Source organism: Mus caroli, unplaced genomic scaffold (genome assembly GCF_978045245.1).
Source record: "Mus caroli unplaced genomic scaffold, Mus_caroli_1 scaffold_18, whole genome shotgun sequence".
NCBI lineage: Eukaryota > Metazoa > Chordata > Mammalia > Rodentia > Muridae > Mus > Mus caroli.
The window spans coordinates 75614194-75641186 of NW_028227273.1; the positions used below are offsets into that span (position 1 = coordinate 75614194).

The 26993-nt window shown below is 37.5% G+C and overlaps 1 protein-coding gene across 1 annotated transcript; it reads right to left on the reverse strand.

The window, feature by feature from the left end:
• Positions 1-25998, reverse strand: LOC110284199 (formyl peptide receptor-related sequence 1). The gene is made up of 2 exons (XM_021149890.2): positions 25774-25998; positions 1-2568 (listed from the first exon to the last, which is right to left on the reverse strand). Exon 2 carries the CDS (start codon positions 2555-2557, stop codon positions 1502-1504), a length of 1056 nt encoding a protein of 351 aa, XP_021005549.1. The 5' UTR covers positions 2558-2568; positions 25774-25998; the 3' UTR covers positions 1-1501.
• Between the last annotated feature and the right edge of the window lie 995 nt (positions 25999-26993).

Sequence of the window (26993 nt, forward strand, 5' to 3'; positions counted from 1 at the left end):
ATAGGATGGGTCAACATGAAGATTATCAAATGAGTTTAATCCGTATATACATATGTAGGCAATGGTTAAAGAAAATTATATAATTTTCTTTTATTGACTCTATTTCCCTATCAAAGAAATATTTTAAGCCCCCCTTTTATATATTTTATTGTGTTCTTTCCTATAGCAGTTCCCTTAAACCAACTTATACAATATTTCTTTTTCTTTTCTTTTTTGTTTCTTTTTTCTTTTTTATTAGATAATTTCTTTATTTACATTTCAAGAATTATCCCCTCTCCTAGTTTCCCCTCCAAATACCTCCTATTCACCTGCTCACCAACCCATCCACTCCCACTTCCCTGTCTTGGGATTCCTCTACACTGGGGCATCGAACCTTCTAAGGACCAAGCACATCTCTCCTCCCATTGATGTCCAACAAGGTAATCTTCTGCTACATATGCAGCTGGAGCCATGGGTCCCTCCATGTGTACTCTTTGGCTGGTGGTTTAGTCCCTGAGAGCTCTAGGGGTACTGGTTGGTTCATATTGTTGTTCTTCCTATGGAGCTACAAGCTCCTTCAGTCCTTTCTCTAGCTCCTCCATTGAGGACCATGTGCTCCATCCAAAGGATAGCTGAGAGCCATCCTTTGAATATGGCTCTGAATATGTCAGGCACAGCAGATGCTGGTGAGGATGTGAAGAAAAAAAGAACACTCCTACATTGTTGCTGAGGTTGCAAGCTTGTACAACCATTCTGGAAATCAGTATGGCACTTACTCAGAAAATTGGACATAGTATTACCTGAGTACCCAGCTATACCACTTTTGGGCAAATACAGAGAAGATGTTCCAACCTGTAATAAGGACACATGCTACACTATGTTCATAGCAGCCTTATTTATAATAGCTAGAAGCTGGAAAGAACCCAGATGCCCTTCAACAGAGGAATAAATACAGAAAATGCGGTACATTTACACAATGGAAGACTACTTAGCCATTAAAAAAAAATTCCTGAAATTCTTAGGCAAATGGGTGGAACAATATTTCTTATTAGTTAAGAAATAGTGGATAATCCCATCTCTCCGTCTTTCTTTTAGCCTTTGTTGATAAAAATGCTTCCCAGGGGAACAACATAAGCAATTTCTACCCTTTCTCTTCAGGTCCCAAAGACAAACCCAGTGTTTGACTTGTCATTTTGGAAGATCAATGAATTTTAGAGCTTCTTAAGAGACCATAGATGATGAGTTCCTTATAGTAATACCATAACTCTTCCTACAACCAACTTCACCTGAAAAACCCAACCCAGTGAGTCTGAGGCCTTCCCAGTTGCTGTATATATAGACTCTATGTTCTCAGTTTTCATACCCTCTGAATATTCTAGGCCCCTTTGACTTTTACTTTTTTTCCCAAATTCAGGGGACAGAGAAGTACTTTTCAGATTAATAATGTTCTTGTCACAGCATATGGTGAAACAAAAGTGGAATGGGACTAAGGTGGGACAAAATGCATCCCACAGCCCCCTCCTCATATTGCATTTATTTCAATGTCTCCAGGAAGTGAAGCCAAATTGGTTCTTGTATCACTGATATGACCAGAGTCCTCACTCAGAGCTCTCTGCAGACGAGAAGACAGGGAATGAATCAGTCTTTCTTGAAAATCCTGGCCCATGAAAACATAGAGAATTGGATTGAGGCAGCTATTGAAAAAGGCCAATGAACTGGTTGGATTAACCAACCTGCCAAGAATTTTATAACTACCACTAAACAGCATCTCTTTGAGCCAGACTGTGCCTAAAAGGGCCACCAATTGAAAAGGAAACCAACAGATAAAGAAGGAAGCCACAACTCCTGTAAGAACTCGTAAAGGACGGCTGGAATTAACAAAGGCTTTTTTGTGAATCTTGGTAGTGATGAGTCCATAGCAGATGGCAACAAAGGACATGGGCATGCTGAAGCTAACAATGAACCTGATGATCCCTCTAGTTGTTACAAAAGTGATAGCTGTGTTCAACCTTTCCTCAACAGAGTTGCCCCAGGATACAAAGCTAAATCTACAGTGCACATCCCCTCTAGCATCTCTAACTGTAGTCAAGAAGAGGAAAAGGGGCAAAGTGAGAATGAGAGCAAAAATCCAGGACCCAACAACCACATTTCTAGCCAGGTTCACAGTGCGGTGGTTCTGAGCCCAGACTGGATGCAGCACACAAATACAGCGGTCCAAGGCAATGACAGCAATCAAGAAGACACTTCCAAATAGGTTTACATCTACCACAATGTGAACTAATTTACACAGGAACCAGCCAAAAGGCCATTTTTCTTTCATAGCCATTTCAACAAGGAGGAATGGTAGAGTTGCTGTGAAAGAGAAGTCAGCCAATGCTAGATTCAGATACCATATAGTGGTGACAGTGTGTGGCATCCGGAATCCAGCTACCCAGATCACTAGACCATTTCCCAGCACACCAAGGAAGAAAGTGATGGACAAAACCACCATTGAGAGGATCCACAGAACCCTGGAGATGGTAGAATCATAGATCACCACATTTGATCCATTCAGAGGGATAGAGTAGTTGGTTTCCATTTTGACTGCACCTGAAAAAATTCAACAATAACAATTTCTCAGATGTTGCTCCCTCTTGCATGACCCCTATTTGGACTGTTCACCACCAGAGGAAAACCATTTTACCAGTAAAGTTCCAAAATTAGCTTTTTCCTAGATGCCTTTCTTGGATAGCATACCTCTCCAGATTCTGCTTATTCCTAAAACAATTCAAGATTTTCAGACTAATTATCAAAACAAAATAATAAGCCTTCATGTCGCAGCAGTGACAATGAACTAAAAGTGAAAAGGCAGCAAAATGTGGGTGACAGGAATTTAACAAATCAATGAATGTGGTGTGATCGGTAGACTATCCTTTGGTGAAGGCTTTTCCTCAGTTCTCATGTTCACAAGAGAATTCAGAGGAGAGATGACAAAAGTTTAATAATAAAAAAATAATAATAATAACTTTAGCAAAGCAATGAACTGTAAACTCCAGAGAGAGAGAGAAAAAGACACAGACAGACAGACAGTCAGACAGACAGACAGACAGACAGACAGACAGAAAGAAAGAAAGAAAGAAAGAAAGAAAGAAAGAAAGAAAGAAAGAGGGAGAGAAAGAAAGAAAGAAAAGAGAGATTTAGTGGCATGACCCACAGAATGAATAACAGACCATTATACTCTGCACTCTAGATTTTGAAGACAGTTTTTGTGAATATTTATGAGGTGAGTGGTATACATATGGAAATAAAGTGACCCCTTTTTCCTCAAACTTGTGGTAGACCAGATGCTGTTTTTGAGTATTGATTACCATGAATCTCTTGAAATTTTATAAAGATAGGAGGTTAAAATCACCACAGTTTATAGAGGATATTATAACAAAACTATGGTCATGTGCAATCTTTGATAATGTGTAAGTATAATTACTGGTGATGATTCTTGGTATCTTGGTTTCTTACACAGTAGAAAGACCCTAACTTCAGCATAAGGAATGCTTAAACATAAAGGAAAATTCTGGAAACAGCTGGACACAGTGACAGGTACAATCTCTATATTCAATCCAGTGCCATCCATTTTCCCTGCTTGAGAAGAAGTTTCTCTCACCTAGGTATACAAAAAGTATACATGACTGCACAGTTTAGTGTTATATTGATTAGAGGGTAATATTTATTTAATTTTGGTGAAGTTTGTGGACTTCTGAGAAAACATGCATTCTGTAATTATTGTATACAGAACTTAGATTGACCTATACAAAAACTCTAAAAGGTTCATTATTTCTCATTTTTGTAAGACTAGAATGAGGTCAAGAGAAAATATGACCCAGAATGCTACCTAAATAGTGATAGGACAGACTTTAATCTAGCTGCATCTGAGTCCTCCTACAATACCAAATGTGACAGATGTTACTGAATGTGTCCTGTGCTCTCACCCACAGAATCTGATCACTTGTTCTCTGCTAGGTAAACCACAGATTAATTGATATGAGTTGTCCTGCCATCTATTTTTGAGTGTAATTCCTATTCAGACTGGAGAGTATCTTGAATCTTCACTGCTGCTTAAGGTATTAATGGAGTCATGCACATGCCACAATTTTGGATAACACTAGAAGTAGAATTCCTCAGGGAACTTCTGTGATTACTTTTTTAGCTTCATGAGAATAAGTCTCACTTTTACTGTGTTTCCTGATTTAGAGTTAGTTCATATCTCTATTTCATGCAGCCAATTAAACTAAGTCTTTGTGAACAACTCAGGTTAAAGAACCTTGATATATTTTCTTATGCTATAGTGTGTGTGCTATAACATCTGCATATAGGCTATATTCTTGAAATTTATTCATAGGCCTGATGTTGTTTTATTAATGATAGAGTGCTTGTCTAGAATCCTGTGAGGGAGTGGAAAATGGTTCAAAGGTAAAACACCTTCTGGCCTATAACACACTTGTAAGCATATGGGGCTGTTGTATGAAAAATACTGAAAGGAAAACTGCAACCCAACAAGGATAACTACTCACCCCACTCTTACCAGGAAAACACAGGAAATAATTCCATACCAGCAAAAAAAAGTCAAACACACAAACACACACACAAATACAGACACACACACACAGAGATACAGACACACACACAGTAACACCACCAACACAAAAATAACAGTATATAACAAACATTAATCATTAATATATTTTAATATCTATGGACTCAATTCTCCCAACTAAAACGTGCAGGGTAAAAGAATGGACGCAAAAGCAACATCCATCATTCTGCGGCATACAAGAAACACATCTCAGCAATGAAAATAGACATTACCTCGGAGTAACATGGTGGAAAAATGATTTTCCAGCAAGTAATCCCAAGAAGCAAACTGCAGTAGCCATAGCAATATCTAATAAAATACACTCAACCAAAATTATTCAGTAGAGACAGGGAGTGTCACTTCATACTCATCAAAGGAAAAATCTACCAAGATAATATCTCATTATCCAATATCTCAAACATATGGACACCAATATTTGTAAAAGAAATGTTGCCAAAGGGGAGACAACAATGGAGATGGAAAACATAGGAAAGAGAACAGTAAACACAGCATCACCAACAGAATACAAAAGATAGAAGAGAGAATTGCAAGCATGGAAGATACCATAGAAGATATTGACATGACGGTCAAAGAAAAAAACCTGCAAAAAGCTAGCCCAAAACATCCAAGAAATTCAGGACCAATGAAAAGATCAAAACTAAGAATAATAGATATATATAAAGGAATGAAGATTCTCAACTCAAATGGCCAGTAAACATCTTCAACAAAGTCATAGAAGAAAACATCCCTAACTTAAAGAATGCCCATAAATGTTCAGAAAGACTACAGAATGCCAAATAGATTTGAGCAGAAAAAAAAAAATGCTTCCTATAAGATAATAATCAAAACAACAAATGCACAGGACAAAGAAAGAATATTAAAAACAGAGAGGGGAGGATCACTCGTTAGTAGAACACAACATCTGTTCCAAGCCAATCACGTGGGGCCTGAGACAGCAGTATGGAAGCAGAAAACTGGCCTGAAAAGGGGTCCCTCCCGGTCGGCACCAGCACCAGGTAACCTTGGGTGTAGAATCGGTGGACACCCTTACAGTCCCCAGAGGACTCTCCACGAGATCATAGGATCACTGGTGAGTGGAACAAAACATCTGTTCCAAGCCAATTGTTATGGGCCTGTGACAGCAAACAAGGACGCCAGAGCCCTTCCTGACCAGAGGCTCAGGTTCCTTTTGAGCAGTTCTGGTTTACCTTGGTTTCAAACAGACGAGACAGCTCCATGGGCCTCAAAGGAGACACCACTTCCAGGCACTGTAATATGCCCATGGTCTTAGGACAACAGGATCCCAGGATAACAGGAGCTGGGTCACAACAGTATTTCAGGGTCTCAAAGGAGCTTGACTGCCAAGAACTCTGACACACCCAGAATCTCAGGTTCACAGAAGCCCACAATCAAAGTAACACAGAGAAAGTTGGACTCTGAGGAGTCCTGAATAAACTGGGATTATAGGAAGGACAGGCTCCAATCAAATATATTGAGGGCAGCTAGCACTTGAGATAATCAGATGGCAGGAGGCAAGCATAAGAACAGAAGCAATAGAAATGAAGGTTACTTGACATCATCAGAACCACACTCTCCCACCATAGCAAGTTCTGGATACACCATCACACCAGAAAAGCAAGACATAGATCTAAAGTCACTTCTCATGATAATGATGGAGGACATAAAGAAGGATATGCAGGAAAACAGAAGCCTTTAAAGAGGAAACACAAAAATCCCTTAAAGAGTTACAGGAAAACACTACAAAACAGGTCATGGAATTGAACAAAATCATCCAGGATCTAAAAATTGAAGTAGAAACCATAAAGAAAACCCAAAGGGAGAGAACTCTGGAGATAGAAACCCTAGAAAAGAAATCAGAAAACATAGATGCGAGCATCAACAACAGAATACAAGATATAGAAGAGAGAATCTCAGATGCAGAAGATTCCATAGAGACCATCTGCACAACAATCAAAGAAAATGCAAAATGCAAAAAAATCCTAACTCAAAACATCCAAGAAATCCAGGACATGAGAAGACCAAACCTACAGATAATAGGAGTAGATGACAATGAAGATTTTCAACTTAATGGGCCAGAAAATATCTTTAACAAAATTATAGAAGAAAATTTCCCATACCTAAAAAAAAAAAAAAGAGAGAGAGAGAGATGCCTATGAACATACAAAAAGCCTACAGAACTCCAAATAGACTGGACTAGAAAAGAAATTCCTCCTGACACATAGTAATCAGAACAACAAATGCACTAAATAAAGACAGAATATTTAAAGCAGTAAGGGGAAAAGGTCAAGTAACATATAAAGGCAGACCTATTAGAATTACTCCAGACTTCTCATCACAGGCTATGAAAGCAAGAAGATCATGGACAGATGTTATACAGACACTAACAGAATACAAATGCCAGCCCAAGCTACTATACCCAGCAAAACTCTCAATTGCCATAGATGGAGAAACCAAAGTATTCCATGACAAAACCAAATTCACATGATATCTTTCCACAAATAAAGCCATTCTAAGGATAATAATGGAAAAACACTAATACAAGAACATTAACTACACCCTAGAAAAAGCAAGAAAGTAATCCTTCAACGAACCTGAAAGAAGACAGCAACAAGAACAGAATCGAAACTCTAACAACAACAAAAAATAACAGGAAGCAACAATTACTTTTCCTTAAAATCTCCTAATATCAATGGACTCAATTCCCCAATAAAAAGACATAGACTAATAATAGACTGGCTAAACAAACAGGACCAACATTTTCCTGTTTACAGGAAACCCATTTCGGGAAAAAAGACATTACATAAGAGTGAAAAACTGGAAAAAAATTTTCCAAGCAAACAGTCTGATGGAACAAGCTGGAGTAGCCATTCTAATATTGAATAAAACCGACTTACAACACAAAGTTATCAAGACAGGAAGGGGCACTTCATACTCATCAAAGGTAAAATCTTCCAAGAGGAACTCTCAATTCTGAATATCTATGCTACAAATGCAAGGGCAGCCACATTCATTAAAGAAACTTTAGTAAAGCTCAAAGCACACATTGCACCTCACACAATAACAATGGGAGACTTCAACACCCCACTCTCATCAATGGACAGATCCTGGAAACAAAACTAAACAAAGACACAGTGAAAATAACAGAAGCTATGAAACAAATGGATTTAACAGATAACTACATAATATTTTATCCAAAACAAAAGGATATATCTTCTTATCAGTACCTCTAGTACCTTCTCCAAAATTGACCATATAATTGGACACAAAACAGGCCTCAACAGATACAAAAATATTGAAATATGCCCATGCATTTCATCAGATAACCATGCACTAAGGCTGATCTTCAAAAACAAGACAAATAATAGAAAGCCAACATTCACTTGGAAACAGAATAACACTCTCCTCGATGACAAATAGGTCAAGGAAGAAATAAAGAAAGAAATTAAAGACTTTTTAGAGATTAATGAAAATGAAGGCACAACATACCCAAAGTTATGGGGAAAATGAAAGCATTCCTAAGAGTAAAACTCATAGCTCTGAGTGCCTCCAAAGAAAAACTAGAGAGAGCACATACTACCAGCTTGACTGCACACCTAAAAGCTGTAGGAAAAAAAGGAAGCAAATTCACCTAAGAGGAGTAGACAAAAGGAAATAATAAAATTCAGGGGTGAAATCAACCAAGTAGAAACAAAAAGAACTATTCAAAGAATCAACCAAACCAAGAGCTGGTTCTTTGAGAAGTCAACAAGAGAGATAAAACCTTAGCCAGATTCACTAGAGGGCACAGGGAAAACATCCTAATTAACAAAATCAGAAATGAAAAGAGAGACATAACAACAGATCCTGAGGAAATCCAAAACACCATCAGATCCTTCTACAAAAGGCAATACTCAACAAAACTGGAAAACCTGGATGAAATGGAAAATTTTCTAGACATACCAGGGACCAAAGTTAAATCAGGATCAGATTAATGACGTAAACAGTCCTATATCCCCTAAAGAAATAGAGAGAGTCAATAATAGTCTCCCAACCAAAAAAAGCCAAGGACCAGATGGGTTTAGTGCAGAGTTCTATCAGACATCCAAAGAAGACCTAATTCCAGTTCTTCTCAAACTATTCCACAAAATAGAAACAGAAGGTACTCTACCCAATTCATTCTATGAAGCCACTATTACTCTGATACCTAAACCACATAAAGACCCAACAAAGATAGAGTACTTTAGGCTAATTTCCCTTATGAATATTGATGCAAAAATACTCAGTAAAATTCTCACTAACAGAATCCAAGAACACATCAAAACAATCATTAATCATCACCAAGTAGGCTTCATTCCAGGGATGCAGGGATGTTTTATTATACAGAAAACCATCAACATAATCCACTGTATAAACAAACTCGAAGACAAAAACCACATGATCATCTCGTTAGATGCTGAGAAAGCATTTGAAAAATCCAACACACATTCATGATAAAAGTCCTGGAAAGATCAGGAATTCAAGGCCCAAACGTAAACATAATAAAAGTAATCTACAGCAAACCAGTAGTCAACATAAAGCTAATGGTGAGAAGCTGGAAGCAATCCCACTAAAATCAGGGAATAGAAAATGCTGCCAACTTTCTCTCTACCCATACAATATACGACTTGAAGTCCTAGCCAGAGCACTTCAACAACAAAAGGAGGTCAAGGGGATACAAATTGGGAAGGAAAAAGTCAATATATCACTTTTTGCAGATGATATGATAGTATATATAAGTGACCCTAAAAATTCCACCAGACAACTCCTAAACCGATAAAGAGCTTCAGTGCAGTACTTGGATATAAAATTAACTCACAAATCAATGGCCTTTCTCTACACAAAGGATAAACAGGCAGAGAAAGAAATTAGGGAAATAACACCCTTCACAATAGTCACAAATAATGTAAAATACCTTGGTGTGACTCTAACTAAGGAAGTGAAAGATCTGTATGATAAGAACTTCAAGTGTTTGAAGAAAGAGATCAAAGAACTAAGAAGATGGAAAGATCTCCCATGCTCATGGATTGGCAGGATCAATATAGTGAAAATGTCTATCTTGCTGAAAGCAATCAACAGATACAATGCAATCCCCATCAAAATTCCAACTCAATTCTTCACCGAATTAGAAAGGGCAATTTGCAAATTCATCTGGAATAACAAAAAACCTAGAATAGCAAAAACTCTTCTCAATGATAAAAGAATCTCTGGTGGAATCTCCATGCCTGACCTAAAGCTGTACTACAGAGCAATTGTGATAAAAACTGCATGGTACTGGTATAGTGACAGACAGGCAGACGAATGGAATAGAATTGAAGACCCAGAAATGAACCTACACATATATGGTGACTTGATCTTTGACAAGGGGCTAAAACCATTCAGTGGAAAAAAAGACAGCATTTTCAGAAATGGTGCTTTACACAACTGGCAGTTATAATGTAGAAGAACTGGAATTGATACATCCTTATCTCCTTGTACTTATGTCTAAATGGATCAAGGAACTCCACATAAAACTAGAGACACTGAAAATTCTAGAGGAAAAAGTGGAGAAAAGCTTCGAAGATATGGGCACAGCAGAAAAATTCCTAAACAGAACCGAAATGACTTGTGCTGTAAGATCAAGAATTGACAAATGGGACCTCATAAAATTACAAAGCTTCTGTAAGGCAAAAGACACTGTCCATAAGACAAAAAGGCCACCACCACATTGGGAAAGGATCTTTACCAATCCTAAATCAGATAGGGACTAATCTCTAATATATATAAAGAACTCAAGAAGATGGACTCCAGAAAATCTAATAACCTCATAGAAAAATTGGGCACAGAGCTAAACAAAGAATTCTCATCTAAAGAATATGTAATGGCTGAGGAGCACCTGAAAAAATATTTAACATCCTTAATCATCAGGGAAATGCAAATCAAAACAACCCTGAGATCCACATCACACCAGTCAGAATGGCTTAGATAAAAAATTCATGTTACAGCAGATGCTGACAAGGATGTGAAGAAAGAGGAACACTCCTCCAGTGCTGGTGTGATTGCAAGCTTGTACAACCACTCTGTAAATCAGTCTGGCGGTTCCACAGAATATTGAACATAGTACTATCGGAGAATCCAGCAATACCACTACTGGGCATATATTCAGAATATGTTCCAACTGGTAATAAGAGCACACACTCCTCTATGTTCATAGAAGACTTATTTATAATAGTGAGAAGCTGGAAAGCACCCAGATGTCCCTCAACAGAGGAATGAATACAGAAATTGTGGTACATTTACACAATGGAGTACTACTCAGCTATTAAAAACAATGAATTTCTGAAATTCCTAGGCAAATGGATGAATCTAGAGGATATCATCCTGGGTGAGATAACCCAATCACAAAAGAGCACACATGATACGCACTCTCTGATAAGTGGATATTAGCCCAGAAACTTAGAATACCCAAGATTCAATTTGCAAAACACATGAAACTCAAGAAGAATGAAGACCAAAGTGTGGACAGTTTGCCCCTTCTTAGAATTGGGAACAAGCTACCCAATGAAGGAGTTACAGCGACAAAGTTTGGAGCTGAGATGAAAGGATGGACCATCCAGAGACTGCCCCACCCAGAGGTCCATCCCATAATCAGCCACCAAATGCAGACACTATTGCATATGCCAGCAAGACTTTGCTGAAGGGATCCTGATATAGCTGTCTCCTGTGAGGCTAGGCCAGTGCCTGGCAAACACAGAAGTGGATGCTCACAATCAGCTATTGGATGGAACACAGGGCCCCCCAATGGAGGAGCTAGAAAAAGTACCCAAGGAGCTGAAGGGGTCTACAACCCTATAGGTAGAACAATAATATGAACTAACCAGTACTCCCAGAGCTCATATATCTAGCTGCATATGTAGCAGAAGATGGTCTAGTTGGCCATCATTGGGAAGAGAGCCCCCTTGTTTTTGCAAACTTTATATGCCCCAGTACAGGGGAATACCAAGGCCAAAAAATTGGGAGTGGGTAGTTAGGGAAGAGGGCGTGTGGAGGGTATAGGCGACTTTTGGGATAGCATTTGAAATGTAAATGAAGTAAATACCTAATAAAAAATTGGAAAAAAAATAGTGAGGGAATCAGAATTGCAATAGACTTCTCAACAGAGACTCTAAATATGAGAAAATCTTGAGCATATGTCATACAGACCCTAAGATAACAAAAATGCCAGCCCAGACAAACTCTCTATTACCACAGATGGAGAAACCAAGATATTCTATAACAAAAACAATTTAAATGATATATCTCCACTACAGAAGATAATAAAAGGAAAACTCCAACAGAAGAAGGGAAACTACACCCAAGAAAAAGACCAAGAAATTAACCTTCTCACAACAAACACAAGAGAACCACATAATCCCTCCTCTAACAACAAAAATAACAGAGAAGTAACAACCAGTAGTCTTTAATATCTCTCAACATCAGTGGATTCAAATCCCCAATATAAAGATATAGGCCAACAGATTAGATACATAAACAGGACTCAGGATTTTGCTGCATAGACGAAACACACCTCAATGACAAAGACATACACTGAATCAGAGTAAAAGGCTGTGAAAAAAACTTTACAAGCAAAGAGTCCCAAGAAACAAGCTGGAGTAGCCTTTCTAATTACCAATAAAATAGACTTTAAAACAAAAGTTTTCAAAAAAGTTGGGGAAGGACACTTCATACTCATCAAGGGAAAAATCCACGAAGATGAACTCTCAGTTTTGAACATCAATGCCTCAAATGCAAAGGCACCCACATTTGTAAAAGAAACATTACTGAAGCTCAAATCTCACACAATAATAGAGCGAGATTTCAACATCCTACTCTCATCAATGGACAGATCATGGAAACAGAAACTAAACAGAGACACAATGAAACTAACAGATATTATGAACCAAATGGATTTAACAGTTATCTACAGAACATTTCACCATAAAACAAAAGAATATACCTCCTTCTCAGCACCTCATTGAATCTTATCTGAAATTGACCACGTAGTCAGCCACAAAACAAGCTTCAACAGACACAAGAAGATTGAACTAATTCCATGTACTCTATCAGACCACCATGAACTAAGCCTGGTCTTGAATAACAACAAAAATAGCAGAAACCCCACATACTTGTGGATGACCAACAGCTCTTGGCTCAATGATAATTTGGTCAGGGAAGAATTAAAGAAAGAAATTAAAGACTTTTTAGAATTTAATGAAAATGAAGGCATAGCATACCAAAACTTATGGAACACAATGAAAGCAGTGCAAGAGGAAAACACATAGCTCTGAGTGTCTTCATAAAGAAATTGGTGAGAGGCTGAAGAGAAGGCTCAGTGGTTAAGAGCACTGACTGCTCTGCCAGAGGTCCTGAGCTCAAATCCCAGCAACCACATGGTGGCTCACAACCATCTGTAATGGTATTCAATGCCCTCTTCTGGTGTGTCTGAAGACAGCTATAATGTACTCATATACATAAAATAAATAAAATCTTCTAAAATAAATAAATAAATTGATGAGATCCTACACTAGCAGCTTACCAGAACTTATGAAATCTCTAGAACAAAAGAAAGCAAATAAATCCAAAGGGAATAGACAACAAGAAATAATCAAACTCAGAGCTGAAATCAATGAAATAGAAACAAAGAGAACTATACAAAGAATCAAAACTAAGCTGGTTCTCTAAAAAAGTCAACAAGATAGATAAACTATTAGCGAACTAACTAGATGGCACTGAGACAGTATCCAAATTAACAAAATCAGAAATGAAAAGACATAACAACAAAATGTGAGTGAATTCAAAAAATCATCAGATCCTACTACAAAATCTTATATTCTACAAAATCAGAAAATCTACATGAAATGGATGATTTTCTAGATAGATACGAGGTACCAAAGTTAAGTCAGGATCAGATAAATCATCTAAACATATTAATATCTTTTAAGGAATTAGAAGCAGTCATTAAAAGTCTCCCAATCAAAGGAAAAGCCCAGGGCCAGATAATTTTGGTGCAGAATTCTATCAGACCTTCAAGGAAGACATAGTACCAATACTTCTCAAATTATTGCACAAAATATAAACAGGATGCACACTACTTAATTTATTCTATGAAAGCATAATTAAATTGATACCTAAACCACAAAAAGTTACAACAAAGAAAGGAAACTTAAGACCAGCTTCCCTATGAATATCAATGCAAAAATATTCAATAAAATTCTGGCAAACTGAATCCAAGAACACAGCAAAACAATTATTCACCATAATCAAGTATATTTCATTCATGGGATACAGGGTTGCTTCAATATATGGAAATCCATAGTCATAATCCATTACATAAACAAACTCAAAGAAAAACACCACATGATTATCTCATTAGACACTTAAAAGGCCTTTAATAAAATGCAACACCCCATCGTGTTGAAAGTTTTATAAATATCAGAAATTTAAGGCACATAACTAAACATAATAAAAGCAATATACAGCAACACCATTCACAATAGTCACAAATAATATAAAACATCTTAATGTAACTCTAACCCAGTTGAAGATGTTTATAAAGAGAACTTCCAGTCTCTGAAGAAAAATAATGAAGAATACCTCGGAATATGGAAAGATCTCCCTTGCTCATGGATTGGTAGGATTAACATAGGAAAATGGCTGATAAACAGCTTCAAGAAGGTAGATAAATATAAGATTAACTCTAAAAATTCTTCTACACAAAGGATTTATGGGCTGAGAAAGAAAATAGGAAAACTACTCCCTTCACAATAGCCACAATAAATACATAATGTCTTTGGGTATCTCTAACCAAACACCTGAAAGATCTGTATAATAAGAACTTCAAGTCTCTGAAGAAAGAAATTTAAGATCTCAGAAAATGGAGAGATCTCCCATGTTCATGGATTGACAGGATTAGCATAGTGAAGATGACCATCCTACCAAAAACAAGATTCAACGCAGTCCCTATCAAAATCCCAACACGATTCTTCAAAGACATAGAAAAAGCAATTCTCAAATTCATCTGGAAAAGCAAAAAACCAAGAATAATGAAAATAATTCTTAACCATAAAAACTTCTGGTGGATTTGCCATCGCTGACTTTAAGCTATATTACAGAGCAATATGGGAAAAAACTGTGTGATATTGGTACAGACAGAGAGGCAGATCAATGGAATAGAATTGAAGACCAAGAAATAAAACCACACACCTACAGACACTTGATCTTTGACAAAGAAACCAAAAATATACATGAAAAAAGAAAGCATCTTCCATAAATGATGCTGGTCTAACTGGCAGTCTGTATGTAGAAATGTGAAAATTGAATGGTATTTGTTAACTTAAACAAAACTCACATACACATGGATCAAGGAACACAACATAAAACCAGATAAATTGAATCTAAAAGAAGAGAACGTGGGAAACAGCCTTGAGCACATTAGCACATGGGAACATTTTCTAAGTAGAACTCCAATGGCTCAGGCCCTAAGATTAAGAATTGACAAATGGGACCTCATGAAATTGGAAAGCTACTGTAGAGCAAAGGACATAGTTAATAGGACAGACAAATGGGCAACCTGAATATTGGGAAAAAAAATTCATTAACCCCACATCTGATAGAGGGCTAGTATCCAAAAGAACTCAAGAAGTTAAACACCAAGTAAACAAAAAGCCCAATCAAAAAATGGGGTATAGCAATAAGCAGCTGAAAGAGACTGATGCAGATATTTGGACCTAACCAATGGACAGAAGAATTAGGGGAAACCAATGGACAGAAGAATTAGGGGAAAGCTGAAAGAAATTGAGGAGGGAGACCCTCTAAAAGGACCAGCACTCTCAATTAACCGGGAGACCAGAGGTCTCTCAGATAATGGAACAACAACTAGGCAGCATGCACCAGCTGATATGAGGCCACCAACACATATACAGTGAAGGACTACTGGGTTTGGGTTTAGTCACAGAAGGTGAACCTAACCCTCAAGAGACTGGAGGCCCCAGGGAATTTAGGGGTCTGATGGGGTGAGGTTCACGGGTGGGGATATCCTTGTGGAGACAGGTGGCCAGGGAGGCGGTATGGGATGTGGAGCAGTAGAAGTTTGAACTGGGAGGTGAATAAAATCTGGAGTTTTAAATAAATGAATAAATGAATAAATAAATAAATAAAGTATAGACCTAAACAGAGAATTCACATAGTTCCACAAAACCTAGAGGAAACTCGATTCCCAGGTTCTCTGACACACAGGAATGAGGGAAACACAAACCACTACTCAGCCAGAGTCACAGGTTCCTTCTAGCTTGCACCAGTGCCCAGAGCAAACCCAAGGCTTTGGTTCCCCACCCACATCTGCAACACCCAGAGAAACCTTCAAGCCCAGGAACTCTGACACAAAAGGATCTCAGAAGCTTGGTTCCACCAGGATTTTTTGATCCCAGAGGCACCTTGTCTCCCAGGAGCTCTGACACACCAAGCTTCTCAGGATCACAGGCACCCAGAATCACAGGATCATAGAAACAGCTGGACTCTGAGTTCTGACACAACTAGGATCACAAGAGGGACAGGCTCCAGTCAGAGACAGCAAGGGCTGGTAGCCCTGGAGATAATCAGATGTAGAGAGGCAAGTACAAGAACATAAGCAACAGAAATCAAGGCTACTTGGCATCAAGTCTCCGACTACAGTAAGCCCTGGATGCCTCATCACAAAGAAAAAGCAAGATTCAGATTTAAAAATCATATATCATGATGATGATAGAGGACTTTAAGAAGAATGTAAATAAGTCCCTTAAAGAAATACAGAAGAACACAGGTAAATAGGTAGAAGACCTTAAAGAGGAAACACAAAAATCCCTTAAAGAATTACAGAAGAACACAGGTAAATAAGTAGAAGACCTTAAAAAAGAATCACTAAAATCCTGAGTGAGGTAACCCAATCACAAAAGAACACACATGATATGCACTCACTGATAAGTGGATATTAGCCCAGAAACTTAGACTACCCAAGATACAATTTGCAAAACACATGAAACTCAAGAAGAAGAAAGACCAAAGTGTGGATACTTCAATCCTTCTTAGAAGGGGGAACAAAATACCCATGGAACGAGTTACAGAGACAAAGTTTGGAGCAGAGACTGAAGGAATGACCATGCAGAGACTGCTCCACCTGGGGATCCATCCCCAAAACAACCACCAAACCCAGACACTATTGCAGATGCCAACAAGATTTTGCTGACAGGAGCCAGATGTAGCTGTCTTCTGTGAGGCTCTGCGAGTGACTGGAAAATACAGAAGTGAATGGTCACAGTCATCTATTGGATGGAGCACAGGGTCCCCAATGAAGGAGCTAGAGAAAGCACCCAAGGAGCTGAAGGGGATTGTAGTCCTAAAGGAGGACCAAAGATATGAACTAACCAGTATCCCCAGAGCTCCCTGGGACTAAACCAACAGTCAAAGAAAACACATGGTAGGACTCTTGTCTCTAGCTGCAAATGTAGCAGAGGATGTCCTAGTTGTCCATCAGTGGGAGGAGAGGTTCTTGGTCTTGCAAACATTCTATGCCCCAGTATAGGGGAAATGCCAGGACCAGGAAGCGGGAGTGGGTGGGTTGGTGAGCAGTGGGAGGGGAGAGGCGATAGGGAATTTTTGGAGAGGAAACTAGGAAAGGGGATAACATTTGAAATGTAAATAAAGAAAATATCTAATTTAAAAAAAAAAGAAAGAAAAGATAAGAAATACAGGAGAATACAGATAAACAGCTAGAAGTCCTTAAAGAGAAAAGAGATAAATCCCTTAAAGAATTACAGGAATACACAACCAAGATATTCCATGACAAAAACAAAAATATGCAAGATCTTTCCACAAATCCAGCCCTACAAAAAATAATAGATGGAAAACTCCAAAACAAGGAAGGAAACTACACACTAAAAATAAAAACAAGAAAGTAACCTTCTTTCAACAAACCCAAAAGAAGATAGTCACACAAAGAAAATTCCACTTCCAACAAAAATAAAATAGAAGTAAAAAAAAATAACAGAAAGAATCAATCACTTTTCCTTAATATCACTTAATATCAATGAACTCAATTCACCAATAAAAAGACATAGAAAACATACAGGATATGTAAACAGCCCAACATTTTGCTGCATACAGGAAATGCACCTCAGTGACAAAGACAGAAACTATCTTAGAATAAAAGGCTGGAAAATTTTTTCCAAGCAAATGGACCCAAGAAACAAGCTCAAGTAGCCATTCTAATAGTGAATAAAATCAACTTTCAACCAAAAGTTAACAAAAAAGATAAGGAAGGACACTTCATAATCATCAAAGAAAAAATCTACCAAGATGAACTCTCAATTCTGAACATCTGCATTCCAAATGCAAGTGTACCCACATTCATAAAAGAAACTTTACTAACACTCAAGGCATACATTGCACCTTACACAATAATAGTGAAAGACTTCAACACCCCACACTCGGCAATGGACACATCATGGAAACAGAAACTAAACAGAGATGCAGTGAAACCAGCAGAAATTATGAACCAAATGGGGTTAACAGATATTTAGAGAGAAAAACTTCACCCTAAAGCCTAAGAGTATACCTTCTTCTCAGTACTTCATGATACCTCCTTCAGAAACTGACCATATAATTGGTTGCAAAACAGGCCTCAAGAGATACAGGAATATTGAAATAATCTCATGCATCCTATCACATCACCAAGGACTAAGGCTGGTCTTCAATAACAACAAACAGAAAGCCCAAATACACATAGAAGTTGAACAATGCTCTACTCAATGATAACTGGGTCTAGGAGGGTGTAAAGAAAATTAAATACATTTTTAGAATTTAACAAAAACAAAGGCACAATATACTCAAACTTAAAGGACACAATGAAAGCAGTGTCATAGCTCTGAGTGCCTCAAAAAAAAAAAAAAAAAAACCTGAAGAAAGAATACATTTGCAGCTTGACAGCACACTTGAAAGGTCTAGAACAAAAAGAAGCAAATATACACAAGAGGAGTAGACAGCAGTAAATAATCAAACTCAGGGCTGAAATAAAGCAAGTAGAAACCAAACAAACTATTCAAAAATTCAACAAAACCAGTAGCTGATTCTTTGAGAAAATCAACAAGATAAACACTTAGCCAGGCTAACCATAAGGCACAGGGACAGTATCCTAATTAATAAAATCAGAACTGAAAATGCAGACAACAACAGAAACCAAGGAGATGCAAAACATCCTACTACAGAAGCCTATACCCAACAAAACTAGAAAATCTGGATGAAATGCACAATTTTCTAGAAAGATACCAGGTACCAATGTTAAACTAGGATCAGATAAACCATCTAAACAGTCCCATAACCCCTAAAGAAATAGCAGCAGTCATTAAAAGTCCCCCCCCCCAAAAAAGCCCAGAACCAGGTGGGTTTAGTGCAGAATTCTATCAGACCTTCAAAAAGACCTAATACCAATACTCCTCAAACTATTCCAAAAAAAAAAAGAAAGAAAGAAACAGAAGGAACACTACCCAATTTGTTCTGTGAAGCCACATTTACACTTATTGTTAAACCACACAATGTGCCAAATTAAGAACTTCAGACAAATTTCCCTTATGACTATCAATGCAAAAATTATCAGTAAATACTCACAAACCAAATCCAAGAAACATCAAAACAATCATCCATCATGATCAAGTTGGCTTCATCCCAGGGATACAGTGCTAGTTCTGTATATGGAAATTCATCAACATAATCCACTATATAAACAAACTTAAAGAAAAAACCCACATGAGCATCTCATTAGATGCTGAGAAAACATTTGACAAAATTCAACACTCCTTCATATTAAAAAGTCTTGGAAAGATCAGGAATTCAATGTCCATACATAATCATAGTAAAAGCAATATACAGAAAACCAGTAGCATCAAACTAAATGGAGAGAAACTTAAAGCAATTGCACTAAAATCAAGGACTAGCCAAGGCTGCCCACTCTCTCCCTACCTATTCAATATAGTACTTGAAATCCTAGCTAGAGCAATTAGACAACCAAAGGAAGTCAAAGGGATATTAATTGAAAAAAAATCACTATTTGCAGATGATATGATAGTATACTTAAACGACCCCAAAAATTCCAATAGAGAACTCCTAATGCCAATAAACAACTTCAGCTATGTGCCAGGATATAAAATTAATTCAAACAAATCAGTAGCTTTCCACTACTCAAAGGATAAACAGGCAGATAAAGAAATTAGAGAAATGAAACCCTTCATGATAGTCACAAATAATGTAAAATAACTTGATGTGACTCTAACCAAGCAAAGGAAAGATATGTTTGACAAGAACTTCAAGTCTCTGAAGAAAGAAATCGGAAATCTCAGGAGATGGAAAGATCTCCCATGCTCATAAATTGGCAGGATTAATACAGTAAAACTGTCCATCTCACCAAAAGCAATCTACAGATTTTATGCAATCCTCATCAAAATTCCAACTTAATTCCTCATAGAATTAGAAAGAGCATACAAATTGATCCATTCTTATCTCCTTGTACAAACCTCAATTCTAAGTGGATCAAGGACCTCCACATAAAACCAGATACACTGAAGCTAATAGAAGAGAAAGTGGGGAAGAGCCTCAAACACATGGGCATAGGGGAAATTTTCCTGACAGAACATCAATGGTTTATGCTCTAGGATCGACAATAGAAAAAATGGACCTCATAAAATTCCAGTTTCTGTAAGGCAATGACACCGTCAATAGGACAAAATGGCAACCAACAGACTGGGAAAGTCTTTACCAAACCTACATTGGATAGAAAGTTAATATCCAATATATACAAAGAACTCAAGAAATTACACTTTAGAGAACCAAATAACCCTATCAAAAACAACGGCTTCATGAAATTCTTAGGTAAATGGATGGAACTAGAAAATATCATCCCAATCATAAAATGCACTCACTGGTTTCCCCTCCAGTGCATTTATGCATTTATAAATGCATAAAAAACACTTATGCACTCACTGATAAGAGGATATTAAGCCAAAATCTCAGAATACCCAAGATACAATCTACAGACCACATGAAGCTCAAGAAGGAAGACCAAAGTGTGGATGCTTCAGTCCTTGGGAGTGGGTGGGTAGGAGAGCAGGGCGGGGGGGGGGGGGATTATAGGGAACTTTCAGGATAGCATTTGAAATATAAATGAAGAAAATATCTAATAAAAAAATTGAAAAGAGTGGGGGACAAAATACTCATGGGAGAGAATATGGAGAAACAAGTAGAGCAGAGACTAAAGGAAAGGCCATTCAAAGACTGCCTTACCTGGGGATCCATCCCATATACAGTCACCAAACCCAGACATTATTTGGATTTCAAGAAGTGCTTACTGCCAGGAGCCTGATATAGCTATCTACTGAGAGAATCTGACAGAGCCTGACTAATACAGAGGCAGATGCTGGCAGCAAACCATTGGACTGAGCACAGGATCCTCAGTGGAGGACTTAGAGAAAGGACTTAAAGAGCTGAGGGGGTTACCAACCCCATAGGAAGATCAAAAATATCAACAACTACACCATCCAGAGCTCCCAAGGACTAAACCACCAACCAAAGAGTACACATGGAGGGTGTCATGGCTCCAGTTGCATATGTAGCAGAGGTTGGTCTTATTGGGCATCAATGGGAGGAGAGGCCCTTACTTCTCAGAAGGACTGATGCCCCAGTGCAGGGGAATGTCAGGGTAGTGAGGCAATAGTGGATGGGTTAGTGGGGTAGCACCCTCATAGAAGCAGGGGGAGTGGCATGGGATAGGGCATTTGTTTGCGGAGGGGAAACCAGGAAAGAGGATAACACTTGAAATGTAAATGAAGAAATAACCAATACAAGAAAGGAAAATAAAAAAGAAATATTCAACATCCTTAGTGATCAGGGAAATGCAAATCAAAAGACCCTGAGATTCTACCTTATAGCCATTCGAATGGCTAAGATAAAAAATAAATAAATAAATAAATAAATAAATAAATAAATAAATAAATAAATAAATAAATAAATAAAGACCTCAGGTGACAACACATGTTGGCAAAGATGTGGAAAGAGAGGAACATTCCTCCATTGCTGGTGGGATTGCAAACTGCTGTAACTACTCTGGAAACCAATCTGAAGGTTCCTCAGAAAATTGGAAATAAATCTACCTGAAGACCCAGAAATATCACTCTTGGACATATACCCAAAATATGCCCTACCATGCTACAGTGGCATGTGTTCTACAATGTTCATAGTGGCCTTATTTGTGATAGCTGAAAGCTTGGAACAACCCAGATGTCTCACAACAGAAGAATGGATACAGAAAATGTGGTTCATTTACACAGTGAAATACTACTTAGCTATTAAGAATAGGATATCCTGAGTTTTACAGGCAAATGTGTGGAATTAGAAAATATCATCCTGTGTGAGGTAACTGAGACCCAAAAGGACATTCTTGGTGTGTACTCTCTAATATGTGTGTATTAATGAAAAAAAGTACAGAATACCCAGGATACAATTCACAGGACTCAAGAAAGTTAACAAGCCAAAGGGCCCAAGTAAGGATACCTCAATCCTACTTGGGAAAAGAACAAAGCAATCATAGGAGAAAGAAGGGAAGGAGTGGCATGGGTGGGAAAAGGGACAAGGAGCAGAAGAGAGGAACATGATCAGGTATTGTGGAGGGGAGGGAACAGGAATGAAGCCCTGATGGCCAGCAGAAAGAATGAAAATGGGAAACCTCAGTAGGTATCGGGAGGGTGAGGGGGTTCTCTAGAATGTATAAGAGACCTGGGAGGTGAGAGACTCTAAGGACTCAAAGGGAGGGACATTAGATGAAATGCCCTAAAGTGGGGAGAGAGAACTTGTAGAGTCTACCTTCAGTAGGAAGACAGGGCATCAAGTGGAGGGATGGGGTTGCCATCCCACTGTCAAAAACTCTGACCCAGACCTTTTCCTGTCTGAAAGAACTGCAGGATCAAAATTCGATTACAAAACCCTCAGGCCCAAGGGCCTTTCCTCCCACTGATGCCCAACAAGGCCATCTTCTGCCATATATTTGTCAGCGCCATGGGTCACCCCATGTGTATTCTTTGGTTGGTGTTCCAGACCCTAGGTGCTCCAGGGGTTCTGACCTGTTGATACTGTTGCTCCCTCCATAGGGCTGCAAACCCCCTCAGATCCTTCAGTCCCTTGTCCAATTCCTCCATCCAGGACCCCCAAGCTCAGTCCAATGGTTGACTGGGATTTTCCTCTTCTGTATTTGACAGGCTATGGCAGAACCGCTCAGGAGACCACCATATCAGGCTTCTATCAGCAAGCACTTCCTGGCATCCACAACAATGTTTGGGTTTGGTGGCTGCATATGGAATAGATCCCTAGGTGCCCCAGTGTAGGGGAATGCCAGGGCAGGAGGATGGGAGTGGGTGGATGCAGGAGCACCCTCATAGAGGCAGAGGGGGAAGGGAAGGTGATAGGGAGTTTCTGAAGGGGAGACCTGGAAAGGGGGAAACATTTGAAATGTAAATAAACAAAATATCTAACAAAAAAATTGAATAGAGCCCGAGGCAAAGGAGGTCTAGTGACAGGCCCAAGTTGGGATCAAGCTCAAAGGGAGGCCCCAAGCCGTGACACTATTACTGATACTATGATGTGCTTACAGACAGGAGCAATATAATATAAACAAAAAACTCTACAAATGTTTGGCACAATAGGAAAGGATATTAGCAAAAAAATTCAAAATAAATGTATAAAATAGTAAATGCTCAAAAATAATTTTAATAAGCAGTTATTTACAATATTCTTAATAAGATGGTTTTAGTAACAGAGCATGCAGACAGCTCAGTAGGAAGGTTCAGAAATTGGAGAAATGTCTTGTATTATTTCTAAATATTTACTGCATTGATAGAATATTATTATTTGTTATTTAATTACAATAGAGAAAATTGAAACATCAAACATTTAAGTAAAGTCTTAATTCATTAATTTAAAAGATTAGTCTACAAAGTTCTGAACTCACATCAATATCTGTGAGATTTTTATATAAATGGTAGAACAGTCCCCACAGCACTGAAAATAACTGCATAAGCATTCAACTCAGCCAGACCCTGACAAAATCCCTTCTATCACAGAGGTTGGTGTTGTTCACCTGATGGGCTACCTGTGATAGTATTCTGGATGTGCTAGAAGATAAGTCTGTGTATTACATCTGCTTTATGAATTGCCCTGAGAAATCATCAACTAGCAAACAAAACCAGACTTTCAATGAAAAGAAGAATCTGAAGAAAGAAAAAAGATCAGGAGATACAGAGGGGTAAATACCAAGGCTGTATATCTCAACTAAATGAATACAGGCCAGATAAATAATAGGTCTCCCTAAAATAGATTTAAAGGATACTCACTAAGTGGTTATTCTGACTATGTACACAAAAAACAACACAGGCTTCAGTTCATGGAAATATAGACCTCAATTTTAAGGCCACAAGCAAGAATAGAAAAAATGAGTTCAAGATCAAGAAAAAGTTAGGGGTACAACCACTTTCATTCCTAATTAACAGGAAGTTAACTAATGTATATATTAAATACAAATCTGTATTAAGTGAATGCAGAAAATATGTTTGGTAATTGCATCATACAATGCAAGACTATTAATCTTTCACTGTAAAATTACTGTTTTCTGTCATGAACAAGTTTAATTTTATTTCTGAGTATAAAACAAGTTGAATATTTTTCAAAGGATGCAATCCTATTATTAACAATGAACAAGCCAATTCCAAAAACTCATACACCTGAAAATATATAGTTTTCACATGTGGACTTGATGAATATTGATGGCTAAGCTGATAAAAGTAGAAAGCAGAGAAAAAGGAAAGTAATAAAAGATATTAGTTATGATGAAGTAGAAAACATCCAACATTCCAGACTACTTGGCATATGACACAATTTTGTACTTTTGTTGGAGATAAACTATGATCATTAAAAAATTAAATCTACCATGAATTACTGCCTCTAGATATAGCATATTGGATCTGTGGCCAACTTTTCTATGTTAGATTCAGACAAAATGTGACAAACCCCCAAATATCTGTTGATATTTTGCAACTAAACATATTTCTTCTTCCACTGTCCTTGATTATTTACTTTATACTCTACGGTGTTTTAACAAAAACAAAAGAATGCCACTTTGAGCACAATTCACTTTCATAACTGTGTTTCCTGTTTTAAATTTCTACCTATTATGTCCCTAGAGATTTTTCTCATGTACTCAAAGACATTTAAAAGCTCAAGCACTCTATTGCAGAGTCATTTTACATTGATTCAGATATAGGGCTGTTTCTATGGGATAAGCATATTTTACTTTCTCTATAAAGGACGAATGTTTGCTTGAATATTTATCATGAATTTATCTAAGGAATTCTGGATTTTCTGACAGAATTTCTTAATCTTGTATATTTCAGACAAGCTAAGAAACAGCCTTAAGTGGCCATCCTTACAGAAAGGGTATTTTGGTGAGTACATTTATATAAATAAGAAAAATCACTGGAAACATATATGGCAAATGAGTAAACATAATGAAAGCTCCCTGAAAATAAAAAAATTAGCAAAGGAACACATATGTTCAACAAAATAACATAGATGTAGATATGTGTAGAGCAGAAAACTGTTTCCAAAATTTAATGGTGACAGTCCTGTTCTACAATCAGCAGCTTAAAACATAAGCAAGACTTGTCACTCTAGCAAAATTCCAGACACTCAGAAGTCTCTGAATTCAATGGCATTGTCTCTTCTCATTAGAGCACATCTGGACTTAAAGAAATCTCAGAAGTACCAGGTCATACTAACATTAAATTATTACTTTGAAATTATAACATTGAAATTATTCAAATCATGGGGAATTACAGCCATGACAAAGGAAGATCATGAAGTTAAAATATCATAGGAGAAAAGCAAAATAAATAATATCAAAGTTATCACTTTTGTTATAAGGGTAAAAGAAATACACATAAAATTATACTTGAAAAGATTTGTGAGTAAAAAAAGGCATTTGTGAAAAACACAAGGATGATTTAGCCTATACACCCTTGAAGTCACACGAACTCTTAACTCTCAAAATGAATAATGGTACTTACTATAGGAAAATGTCCTGGAAATAGTGTAACAGAATTATATGAAGAACTTTGTTGACTGTGTAGAAAATATAAAGAGAGAAGACTGCACCCATCATCATATCTCCTTTTTGATAAAAGTCTTCAATGATTGTTACATAGCATTCAATGTCAGTAAAGGTACACATCGAATTAGGAATATACAGGAGCCCAAATATAAAAATCCAGGACATCATATTAACACATGCATCTGCCCAGCCATAAGACAGATAAATATTGATTTGCCAGTGACCAACAGGTATATATGCAGCTGTCACAGTAATCACCCCAAGGTCTTCCTGACATCACCCCCACTGCCATTGAGAATTCTGGAAATCTTTCTTCCCTTAGGCTCTGTAACTGAGGCCCTGTGCTCTGCTTAAAAACAAGTTGAAAAATATGTTTTTGTATCTTCTCTAGCTGTAGGCACCATGATTTCAGTCAAAAAAAGTAGACAGCAAGAGCTCATGGATCAATTTTCTGATTGGACTCAACAGATTCCTTACAGACCTTAAGAGACCACATACATCAGCCCAGACTATTATACCAAGAAAAATTTTCAATCACCATATATGGAGACAACAAGATATTCCATAACAAAACCAAATTTAAACACTGTCTTCTAGTAATCCAGACTTCCAGAATACTAAAATAAGACCATCAACCCACTGTGTCTAACTGCACTCAAGAAACACAAGAAATAAATAATTTCACAACAGCAAAACAACAAGAAGAGAAACACACACACACACACACACACACACACACACACACAATATTGACTAATACCCAAAAAAGTAAGAATTAACAATCACTGGTCATTAATGTCCCTCAATATCAATGGACTCGATAACTCAATAAAAAGCACATGCTAACAAAGCGGATGTGTATATAAGATCCATCATTTCTGCTGTATACAAGAAATACACCTCAGAAACAAAGATAAACATTACTTCAACGTAAAGGGCTGGAGAAAGGTTTTCCAAGTAAATGGACCCAAGAAACAAGCTACAGTACCCATTCTAATATCTAATAAAATAGACTTTCAAACAAAATTAATAAAAGGAGAAAAGAAGACAGGTAAGGACACTTCATACTCATCAAAGGAAATGCACCAAGATAACATCTCAATTTTGAATATATATTCCCAAATGGAAAGATGCCCACATTCATAAAAGAAATATTACTGAAGCTTAAGTCATACA